The 20,742-nt window shown below is 39.2% G+C and overlaps 1 protein-coding gene across 1 annotated transcript in view; it reads right to left on the bottom strand.

Moving 5' to 3' along the window:
- Positions 1-20,742, bottom strand: part of GALNTL6 (polypeptide N-acetylgalactosaminyltransferase like 6) — a 1,130,868-nt gene that overhangs the window by 60,199 nt on the left and 1,049,927 nt on the right. The window contains exon 10 of the mRNA XM_026518852.4: positions 3,164-3,385. Within this exon, the coding sequence (XP_026374637.1) occupies positions 3,164-3,385 (222 nt within the window). The remainder of the gene's footprint in view (positions 1-3,163; positions 3,386-20,742) is intronic.

Here is a 20,742-nt window from a genome sequence, read left to right as displayed (position 1 = left end):
GTTAGGAGACAAAGGCAATAATGCAGCTGAACTTGTTAGGGAAATGAGTTGCAGTTTATAGGCTATTTGTGGCCTGTAACGTATCCTTTACAAGGTGGGTTCTAACAACCAGTGCCAAAAATTGCCTAAGCACTTCATTGTTTACCCAGAATCAGGCTGGCACAGAACAGCAGGTGGAAACCATTCCAAGTACAAGTGCATAAAACAGCCAGTTACCCTGGTTTTGGCACAGGTCTCCCATAAAGGATTCTTGTGTTTTCGTTGCTGGAGGTTTGTGGTTCCTTTCTAGACCCGCTTTCAAAGAGCCACACGGTCTGCATTTCCCTTTTCGCTTTCTTACAAAAACAGCAATTGACCTTTTACATTTATTTGGGAGCTTTGCCCATTCTAACAATTAATTCAAAGTTTATAGGAAATTAAACAACCCTCTCACACACTGGATTGGATCCTGGAACAGAAAAGGGACATGAGCGAAAGAAACTGGTGAAATCTGGATGAAGTCTGTAGTTTAGTTAATGGTAGTGTACCGACGTTCATTACTTAGTTTAAACGCACTGTGGTGAACGTGGCCAACAGTCAGAGGTTAACATTGGAAGAACTGGGGTGAAGATTATCTGTGGACTTTGGGTACCGCCTTTGCAACTCTCCTGCAAATTTGAAATTATTCCAAAATAAAAGAAATATTTAAAAAAATACCCTTTCAAAGGGAAAAGAAAAATACAAGGGTGATAACTTCAAAAGAGCTGTTTTCAGAGATAAAATGAACCACAGATGTATTCCGCACTTTTAGTCATTTTTATCCACAGTTAAGAAGTAGGTTGCTATTACCTCATAGATAGTTAGAAAATAGTTCTCTTTCTCATGATTTCCTTTAGATCAAGCTGCTTTTCAACACTTCTCTTGCCTCCTGCATTAAATGTACAGGCACCATTTCTACTCTCAGGGACCTACTCTGTTTAGAAAACAGGTGTTTTTGAAAACTATTTACCAGTCCAATCCCTCGTCACTTGTTGGTTTCCTTTCTTTTTGCCTTCCTCCAATCTTCCAGGTCTTCGTTCTTGCTGTGGACCACGCCTTCGTTGAACAAATGCAACTGAATGCCATTGGCCTTTGAACTGTAGCCCCATTTTCTTCTTTCCTGAAACCTAAATATGACTTTTTTTTCGTTTGCTGTGCTGAAGCTTTGGGGAAAGAAATTTGCCATCATGTTAAAAAAAAAACTTATCCTTTCCATGTCTAATTGTGTAGACCAGAAATGGTGAATGCAAATGTTCCCATGGGCCAGGCAAGCCACGTAAAGGTGTCAGGCAGTCGAAAGCAACGAATAACAACCTTTTGCCGTAGGCTACCTGGCCTTCAGACAGTTATTCTGAGTTTTCTGGGGGAAGTCGTGTCTATTTTAGAACACCAGTGGAAGCTTTGAGTCTATTTCCAAGCCAGGAGCTTTATAAATACACGTTATGGTTTAGTCAGGTTCGAAGGGAAAATGTGACCTATTGCAGCTGGAAGTAGGAACCACAGAGGAAGCAAAATATATGTTTCCACAGGAGTTGGAGAAAAGCTTGATGAGATTTCGACTGGCTGTGGATCACGCAATGATGCTGTGAGGTCTTTGAGAGTATTCCTGAGTCACTAAGACAGGACTGCATTTAAATGACCATAGGTGGTAGATATAACCTGAACCAGAAACACCTTACAAAGGCGCTCTCCTGCTTATCGAGCAACAAATTTCTGTGTCACGCCATGCCATAGACTAAGAAAGCTCTCCTTGGGATCTACTTTACATTTCCACCGCTAGAAATGGAGTCCACGGCAGATAGCTAAAACTAATAGGAGCAGACGAATATGACTAATATTCCAGGGAAGCTTTAATGAAATGTTCAAGACGCAAAGTATCAGACCAGATCGCTAACTGGCTTAAGCAGCCAGTATTAGGACCATGTGCATATTCAAAAACATTCGGCAATGGAACATGCATGCAGTGATGTTCTTGACCTTGACTCTCACCTTTGTGCCTTGGGTATCCCAGGCACAGGTAGAGAACGACATCTTTTTGGACCCTCTTGGCAAAGCAGGCAGTGCACACGAAACATTTTCCAAGGCGAGCTGGGACTGCTCACCCAAGAACACTACCTCGGTCCCCCGGCCGCTCCTGCCATGCCCTGGGGCGACCTGCCTTCAGAGCTCTGCCAAGCCGCAGATCAGACACCAAGCAGGCTAAGGCAAGTTCTCCCCCACACCACAAAACCACGGACAATGATGAAAAGGCTCCCCCACAAGGCACTATAGTCACCTCCTGGCTTCTGAAAGCCTTGAGAACCAGGACAGCGCTAGCATCCCACCCAGCCCGCAGTTTCCCCCTCACAGCCTCCTGCTAAAAGCAGATTAAATTGCTAGGATAAATCCACCCTATCCAATTTTAGTCCTTGCCTTAGCATATGCTTTTCTCTGAGGAGAAGGCTATATAGTAACAGGACTGAATGGAACCGAACCCAGCACAATAGTCCTTTCTATGCCAAAAAGATAGAATTTTAAATTTGGGAACCAGGGCTATTCTGTTCTTTCATTTTAAATCACGAGGTGGAATCAAAAAGAAGCATTCCGAGATGGAAAGGATAGTGCTTACTGAAGCATCCGATGCGGCTCCTGCCTGCGCCAGGGCCGTGGGTATTACGGTAATGCGTTTCTTCATGATTCTGCATAGCACCTCCCGCTAGGAAAAGAGTCAGGCCGCTCCATCACCTCATCCTTGCACGTACCAGTAGCAACAAGGCTATGCACGGAGGACGGTGAGGGATTCTATCAAGATCAGGTCACACTATTGACGCAGTAGCATGACAGCTATTTGCATTCTTTGCAAGCTGTTAGGGCAATTTCACTAACCTCAAATAAAAATATTTTCCGGTGCATTAAAAAAAATCCATTTGGAGAGTCAATAGCAGCCAAGGGTTCTGGGTGGGATTATCAAGGCTGAGGGCTGAAAGCTTCTCCCTGGCAATTTCTAAAAAAATGTTGCACATTCATTTCTGGGAGATGATTTCAGCTGATCTTACTTGGCCGTAGGGCAGAGGAGCGGGAGGCTTTGGCAAGCCCTACCGCCTCCTGAGCCCGGGAGAGAAGGACACCCTGGGGTAAGGGCACGTTTCATGCAGCCTCTCCTCACCTCCCCCCAGGCAGCCGGTGGGGGCTCCACTGGAGGGTAGTACTTAGGCACATCCCAGGCCACCGCAGCCATGAACCATTTGAAGTCCTTGCATTTGAGCTGTTTGCGCAGCTCCTTCTGGGCGGAGATGTCCCCGGTGGACAGGTGCCTGTACTCTGGGCGCCGCTGGTAAATGTACTCGGCGAATTCGTCCATCCAGGTCTCAGCCACCCGCTTCAGGTTCTGTGCAGCAGAAAAGAATGGCATTTATTGACCTAGGCACTCAAAGGGTGATTTTCGTTGCACTAGAATTGGAAAAAGTAGCAGAAATGCGACAATAGCAGGCCGCACTGGTTGGTGGCTTTTTAATAGGTGGGAGTTTTTGTAACTACAAGGGGGTGTGATATGGTTAGTCTGAGGCCTTGCGCACATTTCTGCTTCTGGCATGGGGTTCAACTGCCAGTTAGATAATTTATCAAAGTCAGTCAAATTTCAGCTTACGAGTACATCAACTTTCTCATCCCTCCTGTGATTTCATGATTATAAATTCTTTATTTTTCACGCAGAACCAAAGGAGTTGAAACCGGAGATAATGAAGTCCTTCTTAGGCAGCAAATTGCTTAAACCATTTCAAGGAACAGTTAGGATCTTGGGAAGAATGAGGACAAACAAGCTGTTACTCTTCTCTCCCAATTACAGAGACAACCCAGCATTACTAAATTCAAGACCTTGTGTTCCGATGATATTTTCTATGTACAATTCTGCTAAGCAGAATTCAGTAATTTCCTGCACAATGAAGTGTAATGAAGCTAAGGGAAGCACCAACTAGCCGGGCTTCTCTGCAGATGTTTCCATGGGTGAAGGAAGAGGGAGGCTGATGGTAGGGAAATAAGCATGCTCCTTGGGGGAGGGAGACCGTGTGGGCCCCGGGGAGGAAGCTCAGCACTTTCATCAGCTTTGAGATTGAGCAAATAACTCGTGCACTGCAGGCCTCAAGAGTCCTCACCTGAGAACGTACAGATAGTCATATGTACCTACATCATGGGAATGGTTGTAGGATCGAATGACGTAACACCTGAAGTGGTTGGGCTATACCCGGAGCTCACTAGGTACTACAGATATTATTATTATTAGCAGAAAGTAATTGGAGGTCTAGTGCCGGGCTTGGCCACAGAGGAACTGAATTGTTCCCATGGTCTTTAGCTGAGATGAGATGTGCTCTGACACCCCTTCAAGCTCTCTATATTATATATAAGATTTTATTTTATTTATTTATTTATTTATTTATTTATTTATTTATTTATTTATTTTTTATAAAGATTTTATTTATTTATGTGACAGAGAGACAGCCAGCGAGAGAGGGAACACAGCAGGGGAGTGGGAGAGGAAGAAGCAGGCTCCCAGCGGAGGAGCCCGATGTGGGACTCGATCCCGGAACGCCAGGATCACGCCCTGAGCTGAAGGCAGACGCTTAACGACTGCGCTACCCAGGCGCCCCAGATTTTATTTATTTAATAGAGAGAGAGACAGCACAAGCAGGGGAAGCAGCAGGCAGAGGCAGAGGGAAAAGCGGGCTTCCCGCCGAGCAGGGAACCTGATATGGGGCTCGATCCCAGGACCCTGGGATCATGACCTGAGCCGAAGGCAGACACTCAACTGATTGAGCCCCCCAGGTGCCCCCAAGCTCTATTATGTTAAGCGCTGGTGAGAACAGCTGCATTGTCTAGAGGGTCTGAGTTCTGATGTCCCCAGCTTGTCGCAAAGTTTCCCAGCCAGTGTCTCGTAGGCTTTGGTTCTTGTTTTTTGTGTTCAGATTTCTTATTTCAAGTGCCCAGTAGCTGTGATATGGACCGTTCCTGTTTCTCATTTGTACTTAGAAGATAAAGTGAGCAGAATGGCTGGAAACTTTAATAAGACCCAGCATAAGTGACTCAAAGAAAAACTAGTGATATTTCAGAAAATCACCTTCTCTTAAAAATTGTTACAGAATCCTAATTAAGGCCTGGAATTATGCCCAGAGGTCTGTTGGGAGTCAGAGTCTCCAAATATCTTAGTCCCAGTAAGATTGTACCCTTTTTTTGTTCTGTCCCACCACTTCCACCTCCAGTGTCCCCGATGCACCTCTCTTTCATCCAAGCTTGTCTCCCTGCATCCCCCCCAACTTGCTTCCATACGCTCCTTGGTTACTTTTGGTCACTGGCAGGCATAAGGAAGGGCTCAGTTAATACAGCAAGGTGCAGAGAAGAGACAGTGCTACAAAGACTATTCTGATTTCTAGGTTGCCTCTGCGTTCCTTCCTTCCCAAGACTCCTGACATTGAGACTGTAAGAATTTTTTTCGGAGGGATTATTGTTTGCCATCCTAACAGCATTGCCTTGCCTGTAACACTTTCCTCTTCTCCCACTCCAGTTTACCTCGACAGACGATCAGAGTCAGAATCAATGTTGTTTTGTAATATTCTGGCCCTTGTCACACATCCTGAACTGCCTGGTTTGTTTGGAGAAAGATAAGGAAACCAATGATGGTGGGGGCTCCTGCTCTGTGATGGTGCCGTGTACTACACACACCTGTAACATTCATGGCTGAGTCTGCAACCTCATCTCGCCATTTACCTTTCATTCTGACAAGCGCTCCGGATGAAATGCTTGGTATTTTTATCTGTCCTTGGACAGACAATGTTTACTGATCAGCAAAATGATTCAAAGATAGAATGGGAAAAAAATTAGTCAATAATATTAAAACTTTATATTCAAATTAGATTTTAGGCTGTGGGTACAACCTTTATCTTAAAATCCAATTATTACATAAAATGGAAATATTTAATTTCCACTACTTTATGCTTCTCTGATCAATGAAAGTGAATAAAGGCAGGGGTATATAAAAAAGCAGAGGCAAAGAGGTAAATTACCCAGGAGTAGTGAGAAAATGACTTTATTTAGTAGAGACATGCCTTAAAAATTCTGATAGCTTTGTCACTAAGCAATCTATTTTGATTTGTATAAATAAGCACTTTTAGACTGTACATTCCGTGAAGTTAGGTATAGATCTGTTTTTTAATTAAAAAACCCAGCACCCTGAATGATTCCAAGCACATGAGTGTGCTCATCTGGGCATGCTAATTGTTGAATTAAAAAATAGATTATAGGGGCGCCTGGGTGGCACAGCGGTTAAAGCGTCTGCCTTCGGCTCAGGGCGTGATCCCGGTGTTCTGGGATCGGGCCCCACATCAGGCTCCTCCACTATGGGCCTGCTTCTTCCTCTCCTACTCCTCCTGCTTGTGTTCCCTCTCTCGCTGGCTGTCTCTATCTCTGTCAAATAAATAAATAAACTCTTTAAAAATAAATAAATAAAAAATAAAAAATAGATTATAAAATGAATGTGAACAAATTTGTAGTGTATGCGTATAATGGTAAAGGCACTGAAATAGGAACAATTTTTTAAAAAGGGCTGGTGCCAAAGGGTAGCTATTTGTTGCTTTGGATTTTTTTAAAAAGTTTTTACTTGTTTATTTATTTGAGGGGCAGGGTAGGAGCAGAGGGAGAGGGACAAGCAGCCCAACGCGGGGCTTGATCCCACAACCCCGAGATCAAGACCTGAGCCAAAACCAAGAGTCAGACACTTAACCAACTGAACCATCCAGGCACCCCTGTTGCTTTGGATTTTTGAAATAGAATAGGAATTATTATAAAATTCAAAGAGGAACTGATTTGTTCAGATGCATTAAGCTGGAAACGACTCGAGGTGTCATGATAAACGTTAGCCAGGATAAGCACCATCAATAAGTAAATGGGGCAGGAGATAGCACGCTGGTAAATTGTCAACAGCTTTAGGGAAGCTAACCGGTATAGTTACGTGGGAACCGGCCTGACAGCTTTTGCATTATCATGTCCTTTTCAAATCGAAGTAAACTTGGTTGCAGGTTAGGTTTGCTGATTTCCCAAACACTCTAGAGGAAGCAGCAGGATCATGAATGTATTCCAGGGAAAATGTCAAATCATCCTTTTTTGTAGGTTTCCAGGAGACAGGAAAAGAGAAACAGCATGATAATTGCAAAAACTCTAATAGCTAGTTTCCCTTCAGCAATGAGCATTACATAAACATTTAAACATAAATACAACATCTTGCCCATTCTCGAATGTTCCCAATGACTCATTAGACATCCTCCATTATAGATGCTCTGTTCTCTGAATTGAATTTCCTACCAGGAGGAAACTTTCTAAAGAGTCGATTATTATAGTCAAGGAATAGTCCTCACTCCCAAACAGTGCAGGTGACTGGCCAAATAATATCATTCTGAAGTCATTATTCTGGAAGTAACAATACACTGTGTTCATTTGCCACTGTAATAGTACTTAGTTTTGGGGAAAACATTGGAACCACAGCTGAGGAAATATTACAAGCAGTTGCAAAAGTTTCACTGGCCTTTTATAGATTGTAGAATAGATTCACCCATTCCAAGAAATGAAGTAATCATACACACATTTGAGTTCATTGAGGTATTTATATGGGAGCATGTCTACACACATCCGAATACGTGGAGGTCACGGGAGAGGAGCAAAGCGGCATTTCTCACGGAAACGTTCACAGCCGTGTGCACGTGTACAGTTTCACGCAGCTGAGACATCCAATCCCATCTCTTGCCGGAGGTGGTAACCAAGAGAAAAAGAAATCAGCCTGAGTCGGCCCACCTCTCCCTAGGACTGGTTGAAGGATCACTGGTGAAGAGGCTAACGGGTCCAAAAAATGGTTAGCAAGACAAAAGAAAGAGTGAAGAACGGACTCTGGAAGACCCGTATGTACAATCATTTACTCCCCAAGGATCTGAAGTTGGATCTATCAAGATTGTCTTACACACACGGAGCCAGGGGTTAGCTGGGATGCCTGCTATTGGAGATTTCAGTAGAATTGCTTCAACTACAAACTACGCATTCTTGTTTTCCTCAAGATCTGTGTGGGATCCCAGGGCTTTGTGTTCACACATTCATCCTTCACTTCGAGTTGCTGTTGGGGGACCTTTCCTTCCTATTGACGTCTTGCCACAGGCTTGCTTTCTCTTCTCGGTCACGCAGAGCACTGAGCAGGGCGCTTGTGTGCTTCTCCTCGTCTCTCAAACACTCCCCCAGGGACATCAAGAAGGTGTGGACTGTGACTGCAGATGGGAGCATGGTGACAGAGCCTCCGATGATGTAAGGTGGAATATTTGACTTCTTTCATATTCTTTGACTGCTGCAGAGAATTTCTCCTTGGCCAAAATTTCCTCTCTCTGTCTTTTGACCCCCTACTATGCTGCTATCCTCAAAATTTCTCCTTAGGTCGCCTTAGTAGGACTGCACCAGAATGTCGTCAATTCTTCTCCCTTTTCACGCAGAGTAATTCAGCTCTCTCATTGTCTGTCCCTGCTTATCCTGGCCAAACCCTGAGGCCTACCCTTCCACAGCCAAAATGTCCTTTCCAGGTGTTTTACTGGGCAAAGACGATTCCCCTAAAAGGAATTTGACAGCTAGCTCTTGAGTTACGCCCCACTGAACATTTTGTTGCAGAAGGGAAGCCCACTGTTCCAGATATTCTCCAGAGAGTGTCTAATGGCCCCCTTGAATGTCATTCTTCTACATGAGATCTCTGCCTATGGGATCTGCTCTGCTCATCGCCACTTAAAGAATGCAGTTATTCCCTGGCTTTGTCCATACAGTTTCTCCTGCTTCAATGCCCTTCTTCCTCTTATTTGTCTGATCTCACCCACTCAGAAACTCTCTTCTTGGTCCTCCCAATTAGAGATGCCAGGTAAAATGTGGGACACGTAGTTAAAGTTGAATTTCAGGTGAAGAACAAATAATTTAAAAATGTAAGTGCAATTAATAGTTGCATAATGCTTGTATTATTAATATTACATGTGTTGAATTGAATTGAATTGAATTGAATTGAATTGAATTGAATTAAACAAGGAGGCCATTAGACTGAGGTGGCTCTGATGCCATAGTGGCCTGCCATGCAAACCAAAATGCAAGCCTGTAAATGTCTCAAGGTTATGAAATCAAAACACTAGGCACAATCGATCACAAACAGACAATGAGGCCCTAAGCTATAACCCTTCAAATGATTTCCTTTCTTTGCTTTTGTATTTTTCTTTATATAAGTCTTTGCCCTTAACCACTTCCAGTTTGACATGGCCCAATTCAAATAGACTTTTGCTCAAATAAGCTCTTGACATTTTTTAAATGCTCCAGTTTATCTTTTAACACATGGGCCGTAATTATACTAAGAAAGTTATTTATCTAAAATTCAAATTTAAGTGGGTGTCCTGTATTTTTATTTGCCGAGTCTAGCTACCTTACTGCTGATATATATAGTACGCAGGTACCATGTGCTCTGTGAAGGTTTTTTTTAATTCATTAAGTGACTGTATGTTCAGAACCTGGCGTATCTTGATGTTCTTGCCAATACATAGTGAATGGTTTGCTTCTGTGGAAATGATTCCAGAGAAGTTTCAGGCTCTCTGCAGAGAAGCCTGCTATAACACACAGTTGATCTAAATATGCTTCCCAATCCCACTGCTTTTCTGTTTCTCGCAGGTGGGATCCCACTGGCCCTCTCTCTGGGAAGCAAGTAGGGAAGCAGCCACATCGTTTAAGGTAACAGCAGCGCTGATCGGAAGCTGGAGGTGAGGGCTCGGCATGGCTGGGATGGACAGTTTAGGGTTTACTGTTAACCTTAATCTGCAAATAAGTAGATGAAGGCCTTCTGTCTCTTCGCATCGGGGCTGGGCTCCAGCCAGGCTCTGAGTGTGGACAAGGGAGACCGGGGGAGAGGGCCCGGTCCTACTCAAGGTGAATCCAAGAGGTTTTCTCCTGCTGGTTTCTCATCCAGCGTGGATGTAACAGTTTGAGAAGGAGGGCTACGGAGCTGAACAATACATTCATTTTTCTGTGTGGAAAGCAAATGAAGATGTCTCTAGTTCTCTATTTTTAAAAGCTGCAGACCTTCCTAAGTCTTGAGTGATAAATGAAATAAAAGCTGTTACTCTGAGCACCTTCTACGTACAAGACGTTGATCGCATCATCTCTTTTTTATGTCAGCCTCAGGTGTTTCTTGTGTGTTACCACATGCTCCTCTGTTCAACCCAAACTGGTATTAATCTCTCCTTTCTCAGTGTTGACCAAATATTTATTAACACACTTAACACATTCAGCCTTATATTAGAGGTCTTTAGAATTCAAGTCTTGTTTTCTTTGCACTATCCGACACTAAATCTTTCCTTAACTCTAACATCAGGTCTTAGAATTGATATCTTACCAGGGACATTAAATCACATTCTAGCTCAGTTTATAAGAGCAGATTTCCAGCTCTGACTGATCATCTTTATTGTGCAACATGAAGAAAATAGATAGTTCCATTATACCTGCTGATTCATGACACTGCAGAAATCTCTCTACTAATTATTTCTTCTTGCCAGCAACATTTTAGACCCTGCTGTTTAATTATCCTAAAAATACAATCCCTATTCTTTTTTTCAGCAGATTATCTGGCAGTCGATGGCCTGGCCATGAGGCTGTCCCATGCATGTACTATCTGGGCCACCTCACCTCCTAGTGGGCCTCCTTTTCTTTGTGCAGGATGCAATCCTTACACGAGTACCGGCCTGACCCCAACCCCCACGCTGTGCTTGTGTCGATATTAAGCTATTGTATTATGATGGGTTTATAATAGATTTCTCTTTCTTCAGCTGTCTCTCTCATTCTCTCTCTCTCTTTTTTTTTTTTTTTGGTGCTTTTCCTCCAGCAACTGCTGGTAGCTAGCAAAGCCAGTCTCAGCCAGAAACGGTTTCTTGTTTGTCCCAGACACTCCTCCAGCAAGGAATTGCATCACTATCTCATGACTTTAAAAATTCTGCCTTGATTTAAACGCATTTCTTTTCTTCTCTTTCATGCTTAAGAGTACTTTAGTGGCTCCGGAGTCCCACCCCAAAGCCCTCTTATCATTGATAAAGTGATAATGTCACCCTGGATACAGCTCAAAAGAGAATCTCTTTAAGAGAGCCTCAACCTCTCTGCAATTATGCAGCCTAGCACTGCTTTCTCTCTGATCTAAAGACTTCTTTGAAGTCAGTGGGAATTCTTCAGCATAAGGACAGGATGGCTAACCCAGTACTAAAAAAGGAGGCTTCTCTGACAGGCAGTTTCCTCTTCTTCCCAAGGCTACGTGAGCTGTTGGTACCTGGTTACCTGCTCTGAGCTTTTTTGAGATAATTTAACTATATCTCTATTCTATTTTTTAGTCGGATATTTTAGAGACTGATGGTAGCTTTTCTGATAACATTTAATGTAGCCTTTAGATATAGGACCAAGAACAACTCCCCAAATTATTTAACCACATATCTTATTAAAAAATGCACATAAACCTAATCTTACAAACAGCTTTATTGAGGAATAATTGATACACAGTAAACTGCTGGTGTTTAAAGTGTTCAGTTTGGCACATTTTCGTATATGTATACATGGGTGAAACCATCATCATCATCGAGATAATGAACACACGCATCACCCCCAAATGTTTCCATATGCGTCTTTGAAACCCTCTCTCTGTTTCCTTTCTTAAGCGCCTCTGCATTCATCCCCCGGCAACTCCTGATCTGTTTATTTGCTTTTTTAAATTATTAAGACCTAATTTTTTTAGAGCAGCTCTAGGATCACAGCAAAATTAAGGGGTAGGTTCAGAGATTTCCCATTTACTCCCTGCCCCCACAAACGCATAGCTTCTCCGGTTATCAACATCTCCTACCCAAGTGGTCCATTTATTATAACTGATGAACCTACATGGACACGCCATCACCCAAAGCCCACAGTTTACACTGGGGCTCACTCTTGGTGCTGTACACTGACCGACTTTCTGCTACCATGATTTAGTTTGTATTTTCTAGAATTATTTATTTATTCATTTACTTATTTATTTATATTTTCTAGAATTTTAAATAAATAGAATCATAAAATAAGTGTTTTTTGTCTGGCTTTTAAAACTAAGCATAATAATTAAGTTCCTCCACGTAGTTGCAAGCATTTTTGTTTCTTATATTGCAGGCTGTGGCTATACTTCAGTTCGTTTCTCCATTTACCTAGTGATAAACATTTGGATTTTTTCCAGCTTTGGGATATTACAAGTAAAGCTGCATTGAATAGTGTTTGTGTGGACATTTGCTTTAATTTCTATCGGGAAAATATTTTGAAGTGGAAAGTCTGGGTCATATGGTAAGTAGTCTAACTTTTAGTGAAACTGCTAAACTATTTTCCAAAGTGCTTGTTCCATTTTACATTCCCATTAGCATTGTGTGAGCATTCCAGTTACGCCATAACTTCAACACTCAATATGGTCACTCTTTTTATTTTTGCCATTATAAAAGTATGGTTTTAATTTACATTTCCTTAATGCCTAATAATGTGAAGCATCTTTCCTGCACTTATTTACCATCTGTATATCTTTTTTGGTGAACTATCTATTTAAATCTTTTGCCCATTTAAAAAAATTGGGTTGCTTGTTTTCTTATTATGCAAGCTTGAGAACTCTTTATATATTCTGGATACCAGTCTTTTGTTAGAAATGTGATAAAAATTTATTTAAACTAAAAAAAAAGTTTACCCATTCCTCCCACCCCTCATCCCTTACCTCTGGCAATCATCTATCTGTTCTCTGTATCTATGAGCTTTTTTTTTTTTTAAATTCCACATGTATAAGAAATCAGATGGTATTTGTCTTTCTCTATCTGACTTATTTCACTTAGCGTAATGCCCTTGAGGTCCATCTATGTTGTTGCAAATGGCAAGACTTCATTCTTTTTTTAGGGCTGACTGATATCCCATTGTGTATTTATACCACAATCATCCATCAACGGACACTTAAGTTACTTCCATATCTTGGCTATTATAAATAATGCTGAAATTAACATGGGGGTGTATATATCTTTTTGAATTTTCATTTCCTTCTCTCAGCAGAAACTTTGCAGGTCAGAAGAAAATGGCATGATATACTCAAAGTGCTAAAAGAAAAAATAGTTTCAGCTAAGAATACTTTACCTGGCAAAATTATCATTCGGAATTGAAGGAGAAATAAGGAGTTTATAGACAAGCAAAAGCTAAAGAAGTTTATCACTAAACTGTCCTTACAGAAATCTTAAAGGGACTTCTTTATGCTGAAAAGAAAAGGGACTTTTTAGTGACAAGAACACATATGAAAGAACAAATGTCACTAGAAATGTAAATATATAGTAAAGGTAGAGGATTATTCACTTATAAAGTAGTATAATGGTTAAAAAACAAAAATAGTAAAGATAACTATGATTATAATAGTTAGTTAAGGGATACACAAGATAAAAAAGATGTAAAATGTGACATTAAAAACAAAGTATGGTGGGGGAGAGTAAAAATGTTGAGCTTTAGAATGGCATCAAACTTAAGTGTTATTAACTTAAAATAGACTGTTATAGACATAAGTTGTTATATGAAAGCCTCATGGTAGCCACAAAGCAAAAACCTATAGTAAGTGCAGAAAAGGCAAAGAGAAAGGAATATAAGCATACTACTAAAGAAAGTCATCAAACCACAAAGAAGAGAGCAGGAGAAGAAGGAACAGAAAGGAAATACAAAAGCAGCCAAAAAACAATTAACAAAATGGTAATAAGTACATACCTATCAATAACTACTTTAAATGTAAATGGACTAAATTCTTTAGTCAAAAAACATAGAGTGGCTGAATGGATAAAACAAAACAAAACAAAAAACAAAAAACCAGACCCATCTATATGCTGCCTACAAGAGACTGACTTGTGATATAGGACATATACAGACTGAAAGGGAAGAGATGGAAAAAGATATTCCATGGAAATGAAAACCAAAAGGAAGCTAGAATAGCTATTCTTACATTAGATAAAAGAGATTTTGTCCTATTACAATAACTGTAATAAGAGACAAAGAAGGATGTTATATAATGATAAAGGGATCAGTCCAACAAGAGACTATGACATTTGTAAATATTTATACATCCAATATAAGAGCACCTAAGTATATAAAGTAAATATTAACAGACCTACAGGGAGAAATAGATAGCAATACAATAATAGTTGGGGAGCTTAATATTCCACTTAAATCAATAGATAGATAACCCAGAAAGAAAATTAATAAGGAAACATCAGCCTTAAATGACATCTTAGATTTACTAGATATGTACAGAACGTTCCATCCAGAAGTAGCAAAATACACATTTTCTAGTGTACATGGAACATCTTCTGAGATAGATCATATGTTAAGCCCCAAAACAAGTCTTAATAAATTTAGAGGATTGAAATCATATCAAGCACTTTCTCTGCCTGCAGTTGTATAAAGCTAAAAATTAATCATATAGAGGAAACTGGAAAGTCTGCAAATATCTGGAGATTAAACAACATGTTACTGAACACCCAATGGGTCAAAGAAATCAAGAGCAAAATAAAAAAAATTCTTAAGACAGACAAAATTGGAAATGTAACATACCAAAATTTATGGAATGCAGCAAAAGCAGTTCTAAAAGGTAAGTTAATAGCAATAAATGCCTTCCTCAAGAAACAAGAAAAGTATCAAATAACCAACCTAACTCCACACCCCAAGGAACTAGAAAAAGAAGAACAAAGTATAAAGTTAGTAGAAGTAAGGAAATAGTCAAATCTAGAGAAAAATAAATGAAATAGAAACTAAAAAGAGAGTACAGAGATCAATGAAACTAAGAGCTGTTTTTTTTTGAAAAGATAAACAAAATTGACAAACCTTGATTTAGACACGCCAAGAAAAAAAAGAGGACTCAAATGAATAAAAACAAAAATAAAAAGAAGTTACAACTGATACCACAAAAATACAATGGATTATAAGAGACTACTCTGAGCAACAGTGTGCCAACAAACTGGACAGCCTAGAAGGAATGGATAGATGGATACAACCTACCAAGACCAAATGATGATGAAATAGAAAATCTGAACAGACTGATTACTAGTAAGGTGATTCAATCAGTAATCAAAAACCTCCCAAAAAAGTACAAGATCAGACAGCTTCACGGGTGAATTCTATTCAAAGAAGAATTAATACCAAATCTCAAACACTTCCAAAAAATAGAAGAGGAGGAAACTCTTCCAAACTCATTTTATGAGGGCAGTAAAGTCTGATACCAAACCCAGAAAAGGATGCTACAAGGAGGCCAATATCCTCAATGAACATAGATGCAAAAATCCTCAATAAAATATTAGCAAGACAAATTCAACAATACATGAAAGCAATCATACACCATGGTTGAGTGGAATTTATTCCAGGGATGCAAGAATGGTTCAACACCCACAAATCAGTCAATGTGATATACTACATCAACAAAATGAAAGCTAAAAAGTATATGATCATCTCAATAGATGCAGAAAAGGCATTTGACAAAATTCAACATTCATTTATGATAAAAACTCTCAACAAAGCAGGTATGGAGGGAACTTACCTCAACATAATAAAGCCCGTATATAACAAACCCACAGGTAACATCATAGTCAGTGATAAAAACTGAAAGCTTTTCTTCTAAGATCAGGAACAAGGCATGGATGCCCACTCTTGCCACTTTTATGCAACATAGTATTGGAAATACTAGCCAGAGTAATTAGGCTAGAAAAATGAATAAAGTCATTCAAATTGGAAAGGAAGAAGTAAAACTGTTGCTATTTGCAAGTGACTTGATATTATATCAAGAAAACTATAAAGACTTCATCAAAAAACTGTTAGAACCAATAAATGAATTCAGTTAGGCTTCAGGATACAAAATCAATACACAAAAATGTGTTGCATTTCTATAACTAATAACAATCTGTTGAAAGAGAAACTGAGTCCCATTTACAACTGAATCGAAAAGAATAAAATGTTTAGGAATAAATTTAACTAAGGAGTTGAAAAATCTGTATGTTGACAACCACAAGACATTAATGAAATAAATTGAAGAAGACACAAATAAATGGAAAGATATAGTAATACTTGTGGAATTGGAAGAATTAATATTGTTAAAATGTCCATACTATCTAAAGCAATATATAGACTCAATGCAATCCCTATCAAAATTCCAATGGCATATTTCATAGAAATAGAACAATTCTAAAGTTTGTCTGTAAGACCCTGAATAGCCAAAGCGATCTTGAGAAAGAAGAATAATGCTAAAGGTATCATGCGTCCTGATTTCAAACTATATTAGAAAGAAATGTGATTTGTAAATATTTTCTGTATCTTGTCTTTTCATTCTCTTCACAGTCTGTATCTTGTCTTTTCATTCTCTTTACAGTGCCTTTTGAAGAGCAGGAGATCTTAATGTCAGTGCAGTCTAATTTACCAATATTTTCTTCTAGGTGTAAGTGCCTAAAGTGTCATATTTGCCCAACCTCACAATTTTTCATCTTTGTTTTTTTTCTAGAAATATTTGACCATATGCAAGAATTTATTTCAACTCTATTTGCTTTCATTAATCCTTTTGTTGTCAATACTACTGTCATGATTACTGTAGCTTTTTAATATCTTGAAATCAGGTAATGTAAGTCCTCCAACTTTGTTCTTTATCAAAGTATCTTAGGTCCTTTGCATTTTCTAGATAAATTTTAGAATCAACTTGCTTCCATTCTTTATTGTGGTAAAATATGTATAACATAAATATTGCCTTTTGACCACTTTTAAATGTGCAGTTTGGTGACACTAAAAACATTCACATGCTCCCAGCAACACAGTTCAGATTTCAGTTGCCATGGTATGTTAAATGTGAGTAATTGTATAAGGAACCCATGTTGCTGTTAGCTCTTCATACTCACAAATCACTACGTAAATAATAAATGTGCATATTATGCTCAATGACCAATTACATCACTTCTTTCAAAATCTGCTGGTGATTGATCATTGCACATCTGTTATTCAGTTCACACACAGTTCACATCTGCTATTCAGTTCACACATAGCCAGAAACATAGTTGTGTTTCATCCTTGTATCCTATAGATAGACATGACATGACATTTTACAAAAATGGATAATCAAAATGAGATACTTGGCTAACAAAGATGAAAGAGGAGCAAAAAAGCAAAAAGTGATAATGCTGAAAACGAAATTCAAATAGAATTTCTAGGAGAAATGACTGGCCATAGAAATGTTAATATGGCTGCCATTTGAGAGACTCTATGTATACAGCCAGGGAATTTAGTAAGAGTGTATTTTTTTTTTTTTGTCATAAACGAGGAAAATACTTGTGATGAAAGGATAAAGAAGTCCCAGAGAAAGTGATACCATAAAAAACTTCACATCACAGGAACTATGGTAGATATTTCACAACACTGAAAGCATAAAGGATAAAATATTGGAAAGTGACCCAAACTTAAAAAAGGAATGTTACAATTTGCCAAGGCACGGAAAAAGATGCTCACTCTTTAGCATAAATTATGTGAAATACAGTTTGAATGAATGTTCTAGCTACTTCTGATGAGTATTTTTACAAACAAATGTGATACCTTAATTTTCCCCCACAAAACCAAAAAACATTCACATGGTTATGCAACCAGTACCACCATCCATTTCCATAACTTTTGTCATCTTCCTAAACTGAAACTCTATACCTAGTAAACAATAATTCCTCATTTCCTTTTTCCTCAATCTCTAGCAACCACCATTCTATTTTCTGTTTCACATGAATTTGACTGTGTAAGATATTTCATATAAGAGGAATCATGCAGTATTTGTTATTTTATGACTGGAATATTTCAGTTAGCATATATCTTTAAGATTTATCCATTTGGTAGTATATGTCAGACTTTTCTTCCTTTTTATATGACTGAATAATAATCCATTGTGTATATATATATATATATATATATATATATATATATACCACATTTTGCTTGTCCATTTATTATTAAGCAAATTTAGGTTGTTTCTATGTTTTGACCATTACTATGAACATGTGTGTACAAATATCTGAGTCCTTGCTTTCAGTTCTTTTGTGTATGTACTCGGAAGTGGAATCCCTGGATCATATGATAATTATATTTTTAATTTTTTGAGGAACCTCCCTACTGTTTTCCACCGTGGCTGCAACATTTAACATTTCTGCCATGTACAAGCATTCTAATTTCTATACATCCTTTCCAGCATTCATTGTTTTCCGTTTCTGTTTTTGTTTTTCAATAATAGCCATCTTAATGAGTGTGAAATGGTATCTCATCAAGTGGGTTTGTTCTGTATTTTCCCTACTGATTAGTGATGTTCCACATCTTTCACATGGCTTATCGGCCATTTGTATATCGTCTTTGGAAACATGTCTATTCAAGTCCTTTGCCCATTCTTAAATGGGGTTGCTTGTTTGTTTGTCGTTGTTGAGTTGTAGAAGTTCTTTAAATATTCTGGATATTAACCCCTTATCAGAAATATGATTTGCAAATATTTTCTGCCATTCAGTGAGTTGCCTTTCACTCTATTGATACCTGTTGATAGTATCCTTGAGGCCTAACCTTACCTAATGTTTAAGCTTCAAGGGGGCCACCTGAGGTAATCACGTCCCTTAAAGTTGGACTGATTGCTGCTGTTGAAGAACTGTTAAACAGAAAGAGCTGTATTCGTTGTCTATCTATACACAGCAAATTACCCTCCAATGGAGCAGCTTAGTAATAAACAATTTTAAAAAGCTTTCACAGTTTCTGTGGGTCAGGAAGTTAGGAGTGGTTTAGCTGGGCAATCTGGCTTGGATTTTCATGAGTTTCAGTCAGATTTTGGCTAAGGAAACAGTTATCTTAAGCCTTGAATGGGGCTGAAAGATCTTCTTCCAAGGAGGCTTACATGTTAGATAAATTGGTGCTTCCTATTGGTAGGGGGACTCCGTTTTCCTTCATACAGGCCTCTCCCCAGGGCTACTTGAGTGTCATCATGATGTGGTGGCTGGCTTCCCCCAACTCAACTCATCCGAGAGATCAAGGTGGAAGCTGCCATGTCCTTACGACCTCGCCTCAGAAGCAAAACACGGAATGATAAGAGACAATAATGGTTTCTGTTTCATTTTGTCTTGTTTATTTTTTTTAATCCCTTAAAACTGTATTTGGTTGCAATTGTGGATCAGAATTATTTTTCATGATTGGTTTTTTGAAATTCTGAGAAAGTGGAGATAACCAGTAGCTATTGGAATTATTGAAGGAAGCTTAATATAAACTGAGGTCTTTTTTTGTGTTCAAGGGAGGGCATATGGCCCACAGCTAATAGACAACCATTTTAAGTCTATCCGGGACCCAGAGAAGTTCCGGCACTTTGAGAACTGAAGTGTTGGTTTTTCCAGAGACAGCACTATGAGCTAGGAGTTGATGCTCTTCTTCTGAATGGTGGAGGTGGTGTGGCTTCTCCAATGGCTTCCGAGGCAAGAAACAGGCAAGTGGGAGCACAAAGAAGAAGCAAGTCATGGGTGAGACAGAGTGGGTACTGTATGTGACAAATAGGTATGTAAGCACGTGGGAGGAAGGAAGCCTTTTGGGGAGGTCTAGAAACATTGGAGAATAATCTGAAAGGTGTTCATTTCTGGCAATCAAGCCAATGGTGTCTCATGCTATCACAACATGAATATAAAAGGCAGTATGATCTTATTTGTAGATAATTAATACAATGGCTATTTTTTATTTTTTATTATTTTTATTACTTATTTTTGAGAGAGCAAGTGAGCGAGCAGGGGGAGGGAAAGAGGGAGAGAAAGAATCTCAAGCAGACTCCCTGCTGAGTGCAAGCCTGATGCAGGGGTTGATCCCAGGACCCTGAGATCATGACCTGAGCCGAAATCAAGAGCCTAATGCTCAACTGACTGAGCCACAATTGCTATTTAAAAAAAAAATATATCACAACCAGCACTTCTAACCATTGACCAAAGAGTATCGAATGTTTTGTTCCATAATAGTGAACATCCACCACAAGCAAATGGTGGTTAAACCAAATGCTGCTCTAGTATTCATTCCATTTGTTGTTAGTAGAACCTGTTTTATTTTTCATACTGTCAAAATAGGTCCCCCAAAATCTATATGTTTTTAATAGCTCATGTAGGGTCCTTAGGTTGGAAATCATATCTGTTCAAAGTTCAGGTAATCTGTGAAATTTTATTTTTATAAACTGTTTTCAGAATTAAAACACTAAAAACATCCAGGCACCACAGAGCTGCCAATTGGTTTTGACCATTTCTCCGTCTATAGAACATTAAATGGAACTATTTTCTTAACTTCAAATGTAACATCAAAAGGAGACACACTTGGGCTGGAATTGAAGGTGGAAATGGAATTTTTTTTTTTTTGGTATAAAATTGACATATACTAGTTTCAGGTGTATAACATAGTGATTCGATATTTGTATACACAGGAAAGTGATCACCATAGTAAGTCTAGTTATCGTCATTCACCATACAATTCTTTTCCTAGTGATGAGAACTTTCAAGATTTACCCTGTTGGCAGCTTTCAAATACTCATTACAATAATACTGACTGTGGCCGCCATGTTGTACATTGTACCCCTGGCAATGGAATTCTAGCCATGAACTAATAAACTATGAGAAACAAGGGTGATCAGAA

Source organism: Ursus arctos, unplaced genomic scaffold (genome assembly GCF_023065955.2).
Source record: "Ursus arctos isolate Adak ecotype North America unplaced genomic scaffold, UrsArc2.0 scaffold_11, whole genome shotgun sequence".
NCBI lineage: Eukaryota > Metazoa > Chordata > Mammalia > Carnivora > Ursidae > Ursus > Ursus arctos.
The sequence above is the reverse complement of the archived record's forward strand: the minus strand, read 5'-3'. Positions and strand labels throughout refer to the sequence as shown.